The sequence below is a fragment of the Octopus bimaculoides genome, chromosome 23, assembly GCF_001194135.2.
Source record: "Octopus bimaculoides isolate UCB-OBI-ISO-001 chromosome 23, ASM119413v2, whole genome shotgun sequence".
NCBI classification, from domain to species: domain Eukaryota; kingdom Metazoa; phylum Mollusca; class Cephalopoda; order Octopoda; family Octopodidae; genus Octopus; species Octopus bimaculoides.
The window spans coordinates 9,938,778-9,944,872 of NC_069003.1; the positions used below are offsets into that span (position 1 = coordinate 9,938,778).

At 38.4% G+C, this 6,095-nt stretch overlaps 1 protein-coding gene across 9 annotated transcripts in view; it reads right to left on the minus strand.

Annotated features, from left to right (window-relative positions):
* LOC106878758 (zinc finger C2HC domain-containing protein 1B) overlaps nt 1-6,095 on the minus strand; it is a 55,193-nt gene that overhangs the window by 5,077 nt on the left and 44,021 nt on the right. For all 9 annotated transcript variants that reach the window (XM_052976102.1, XM_052976093.1, XM_052976096.1 and 6 more), the window contains 2 exons: nt 3,907-4,045; nt 3,476-3,606 (listed from right to left, as the gene is read on the minus strand). In XM_052976102.1, coding sequence (XP_052832062.1) covers nt 3,476-3,606; nt 3,907-4,045 — 270 coding nt within the window. The remainder of the gene's footprint in view (nt 1-3,475; nt 3,607-3,906; nt 4,046-6,095) is intronic.

Below are 6,095 nucleotides of genomic sequence, written 5' to 3' on the forward strand. Positions count from 1 at the left end.
CCTCCTCCCGTCTCAAAGATTCCTTGTCTTGCAAGTTACTTGGTGACCCTGACAGTGCTGGTGTCACATAAAAAGCATCCAGTCCACACTGTAAAATGGTTGGCATTTGGAAGGATATCCAGCTGTAAAAACCATGCCAAAACTAACCTTGCTTGTGCTGGTGCCACATAAAAAGCACTCCTTCTACTCTGTGGGGTGGTCAATGTTAGGAAGTGCATCCAGCCATAAAAACCATGCCAATGCAGACACAGAAGTCTGGTGCAGTCATCTGGGTTCTCATTCCTAAGGTATTTTTCAATGTTGTTGTTTATTATTATTATTATTATCATTATTATTATTGTTCAGGTCACTGCTTGGAATCGAACTCAGAATCTTGGGGTTAGTAGCCTGCGCTCTTAACCACTACGCCATATGCCCACCGGCATATGGCGTAGTGGTTAACAACAATCAAGATGAGGACAAATATCTGTTGAATGTAAATAATGCAAATAAATACCAGTTGAGCACTGGGGTCGAGGCGGTTGATTCTTCCCTCCACCAAACTTTTACGGTGTTGTGCCTATGCCTTTACAATGTAGGTTCAAACCCTACTGAAATCACGTTCTGAATGTCCTGTTCATTTTATCATCACAACCCACCACCCCTTCTGGAATGGGAGGCGGGTGTCAATAAAATAAGAAAGAAAGAGATCAATATGAATCTTACTAATGAACCAAGAAGCAATACTTATTGAATACATACTAAAAAAAGAAGAAAAGAAAACATCATTGATTGGCTGCTTCTAACCTAACACAAGGACACCACCGACATCTACAAGCCAATGAGAGAGAGTCTCCATGCGGTCACTCGATGTGCTAGAAATAGCAGCCAAATCTTCCTAAAAATCTCATGCTGCCTTCTTAAAAATAAGATAAGCAAATCAGACAATGAAACCCAAGATACCATACATACATACATACAAAAGGTGGATGGTCATGGCTGGAAAGCCTTTGATTATAGCTCTTCCCAATCAGGACCGACCTGGGACGAAACAACAATAACTACAACAGCGATGCCTTCTAGCTCTGGCTGGGAGATGTTGTTAATATTTTAATGCAACACTACTACTTACTTCCTTCCTTACAGGAGAATGTCTTTATTATTTGCAAACAACAAACTGGAATTACCGGACACTTGTTTTATTTTTGTCTCTGATCACTGTTTTATTGTTTATTGGCTCAGAGATCAATATTCATTTGCAAATACGATATGAAATTATAATTAATGCAGGTCACCTTAACAAGCATTAAACAAAGCCACTCCCTACTAGCAGAGATATTTTCCATGTAAACCATAAAGGAATCGATATTTTCATATTTTTTCTCTCGTGGACATTTAATTAGCTGAATCATTAGTGCACTGCAGAAAGTCTATGACCAGGTGGTTAGGGTGTTATACTCATAATTATAAGATCGTGGTTTCAATTCCCAGGCTAGGTAGTGAATTGTGTTCTTGAGCAAAACACTTCATTTCACACTGTCCCCAGTCCACTCAGCTGTAAATGGTTAACCTTACAACAGGTAGGTGTGTGCGTGGTAAGAAGCTTGCTTTCCAATCAATCACATGGATCGGGGTTCACTCCTACTGCGTGACACCTTGGGAAAGTGTCTTCTACTTTAGTCTCAGGCTGATGACCAAAGCCTTGTGAGTGGATCTGGTAGACGGAAACTGAAAGAAGCCCATCATTTATGTGTGCGTGTGTATGTGTGTGTGTGTGTGTGTCCATGTTTGCCCATCCCCAAAACTGCTTGACAATGGGTGTTGGAGTGTTTATGTCCCTGTAACTTAGCAGTTCAGCAAAAGAGACCAATAGAACAAGCACCAAAAACAAAAATAAGTACTAGGGTTGATGCCTTCAACTAAGGCAGTGCCCCAGGATGACTGCAGTCTAATGTCTGAAACAAGTAAAAGATAGAAGATAAAGAGTGAGATGGTGACTCAGAGAACCACCCAAATGGAGATTTTGTGAGCCACATTTTGTATTCAGTGATTGACAGAAAGGATGAATCATACAACCAGTACCGTGAATATCAATTGGTTGGGATTGGTTGTTCAACTATGTCAAAGGTCAAGAACAACAACAACAACAATCTTCACCTGTTTCCAAGCAATGAGTAACCCCTGCAACAGACCAGCATCCCATTCAGGGGCAGTTTTGTGATCTTGAGTCATATTTTAGGAGTCTGCACTATTTACTGTTATAATTTTTTTTTTTTTTTTAGTTCTGAAAATATGATATGATTGGAGGAAAATTTGGCTGTTGCTTCTAGCAGGTCAAGCAACCATATTGATAGATACTTCCTTCTTAATTTAAAATCCAGTTGCTGTCTCAGCCTCATGGGCATAGAGTGGCCTGATATTTGAAACCTTTAACACTTAAACCAGCCATATCCAGCCAAAACATTCCATCTGTTTTATGTTTGAGGCCAGATCCAACCTCTCACACCTACCCTACAATGTCATTCTAAAAATATACAACTACATCATTGAAATTTTGAAGCTATGAGATAATGCATGACTAATTTAAAACAATAAGGCGGTGAGCTGGCAGAAACGTCAGCACGCCAGGCGAAATGCTTAGCGGTATTTTGTCTGAGTCCAAATTCTGCTGAGGTCGACTTTGCTTTTCATCCTTTCAGGGTCGATTAAATAAGTACCAGTTACACACTGGGGTCGATATAATCGACTTAATCCGTTAATTTAATGAGCAGGCTGTTCCATTGATAGGATCAACTGGAACCCTCATCATCATAACTGACAGAGTGCCATGATATATATATATATATATATATATCATTGCTATTATGCAAAAGTCCAAAATGTTGCTTTTTTCAGAAAACAAAAAAATAGTTTCACCGTTCCATTTCTTTTTACATTAGCAGTTTCAGCTTAATAATATTTTGTTGTTTGCATAAAACTGTAATGCATGTATGATATTTTCAGTCAGAAATATTTTGGCAAAACTGTTATATGTGGGACATACTACACTTTTGAGAAATGCTAAGCCGTTGTACTACACTTTGACAATTTTCATATCTTGGCATCTGAAGAAGCTGGAGATATGATAGTTTGACCAAAAGAACCGGTAATTGTAAGCAAAATTAAATATTGAAAAGAAAATGCATTTGGCCAAAATTTTGACATACGACAGTTTGATATAATAGCCACGATATATGTATACACACACGCATATGAGAAGCAGACCATGAGATATAACTTGTGAAGTGGCTGGTGTTAGGAAGGGCATCTAGCTATAGAAACCAAGCCAAAGCAGACATTAGAGATCCATCAGTTCCTATCAAACCATCCAACCCATGCCAGCAGGGAACACAGACATTAAATATTGATAATGATGGTGATGGTGATGGTGATAATACATCTTGACAGTGCATTGAGCTACATGAAACCATCATTGATTATTATTTTGTTTTCTTACCTGTGATTTAACTTTGTTCTTGGGAGCAGGTTTAGATTTTATTCTTTGGTGTTGTTCCCTGCAGAAATTGATGTGTCTTTCGGCAGCAGCCTTGTTGAACCTTCTCTCGCAATATTCACACTGGATATAATCTAGAGGCAAATAAAAGTAAACTCATTTCACATCTTTCGTCTTTTTCATTTCCTTGGTTCTTAAAATCTATTCATTCAAACTGACTCCATTATAGAAATTTGGAAGAGGCTGTAATAATCCCTGAAAGCCAAGTCACTCTGCCTCTCCCATAGTAATGAATATTACACCGTTGTTTTAAAAACCAACCCCCCAATCAAATATATATATGTATGTAGAGAGAGAGAGAGACAGACAGACAGACAGACAGATACACACACGCACACCTGTATATAAGAATTCAAATTTCAATATCATCTTACCTGCATTAACTAATGGAGGTGGAGGAGGTGGAAGAGGCTTTCCCTCAGCCAAAGCCTGGGTCACCTTCTTTGCATTGCGGATGGAATTTATAAAGTCTTCATGTTTGGCTCTCCAGTTTGACTTAGGTATCGGAATTTCCTGACAAAGAAAGAAAAGATGTTTTTCTTTTCCCATCAAAGTTTTAGATGTTTTTACAGTGGTTTCTCCACAGGGATAGTGGCCATGCTGGAGCATTATTTTTTGTAATTTATTAGTCAATATATCAACCCTAGTAGTTTGTCTCGTATTTACCTTATTTTTATTCTCTTTTTGTTTATTTTCTCGTGTTCCTTTCTGTTGAAGAGCGTAGGCTCGAAACATAAAAGACTTTCTCACCTACCCGAGCATTAAACCAATACACCTGTTTGTTGTTTACACACCTGTCTTTGTCTTTTATTTTTTTTGTAAATTCCAACTATACATATATGCATACATACATGCATATAAATATATATATATAAATATATATACACACATATATGTGTAAATGTATATAAATAGCTTATTGGTAATTTTCAACCTTTGACCCAAACACTCAGCTGGTTTATTAAGTGTAGAAGAGGAAACAAGTAAAGGGGCCTGGGCCTAAAGGGACCTAATTGTAGAAGACAACAACAGCAACAACATATCTTTTGTCTTGTACTTGCTTCAGTCACCAGACTGTGGCCATGCTGGAACACCACCTTGAAGGGTTTTAGTCAAATAAATCTACTCTAGTAATTTTTCTGAAGTCTGATACTTATTCTAATGACTTCTTTTGCCAAAATCACTAAGTTACAGGGACATAAACAAACCAACACTGGTTGTCAAGTGGTGGTCAGAACAAATACACACACACACATAATGGTTTCCCACAGAGTTTCCATCTACCAAATTCACCCTCATGACATTGGTTGGTCCCAGGGCTATAGTAGCCCTGATGCTGCACAATGGGATTGAACCCAAAATCATGTGATTTCAAAATGAGCTCCTCAACCACACAACCATGCCTGCACCTACAACTGTTTCAGATTTGTAAAAGAATATTTAAGGTGCCAGTTTGGTTTTACTAAAAGATAATTATTTGATAAATTCAACAAGATGTTAACATTTCCGCTGATAATAACAAGGAACAGCTGTCAGCTGCCATTTATTTAGAAAGAATCTCTCAGAAATGTCTTAAAGAAAACCCATTTATAAGTTCCCCCTTATTTCTCTAATGTGTTCACCCTCCCCCTTGTTTTTCTCATCTTCTCCTTTTCTCTCTCGCTGTCTTTCAACAGATAACTATGAAGCGTTAGTGGGAAGGGAGGTAACTAATAGAACAGGGCAAGGTATGTTTTCTGGGGAGTATTATTTGAAAAGGGAATGGGGCCGTAGATAAATGGATTGGAGTAACACGAGTTAAATACATTTTCGCCCCTCCCCAACAAACTCTTATGTAATTTCATTTCCAGTGAAAGTAGTGGGAGTAGGAGGGAGTGAAGTGATTCACCCTTTCTTCCTATCTCGTTTCACCCTCACCACAGCAGTGCATGTGTATCATACAGCATTAATCAGTAGAAACATCTTTCTGCCTCACTGGAAAGGAAATGTAAGAAGAGGAGGAGAGAAATTTGACCCTTTTCATACCATCTTGCCTGAGACTTCCAGTACTGTGATCTCAAACTTCCTGTCTTAAAGAATTTATTTTTTGTGTGTGTGTGTGTGTATGTATACTCTTTTACCTGTTTCAGTCATTTGACTGCGACCATGCTGGAGCACCACCTTTAGTCGAATAAACCAACCTCAGAACTTATTTGTAAACCTAGTACTTATTCTATCGGTCTCTTTTGCCAAACTGCTAAGTTACAGGCATGTAAACACTACAACATCAGCAGCATCAGTTGTCAAGCAATGGTAAGGGGACAAACACACAAACACGTACATTATATATATATATATATATATATATGACAGGCTTCTTTCTTGTTTCCGTCTACCAAATCAACTCACAAGGCTTTGGTCAGCCTGAGGCTATAGTAGAAGGCACTCGCCCGAGGCGCCATGCAGTGGGACTGAACCTGGAACCATGTGGTTGGGAAGCAAGCTTCTTACCACACAGTCACTAAACATTAAAGCGTGTTGCCACAACAAATCTTGAGATTTTATAACTAGCTATATATATATA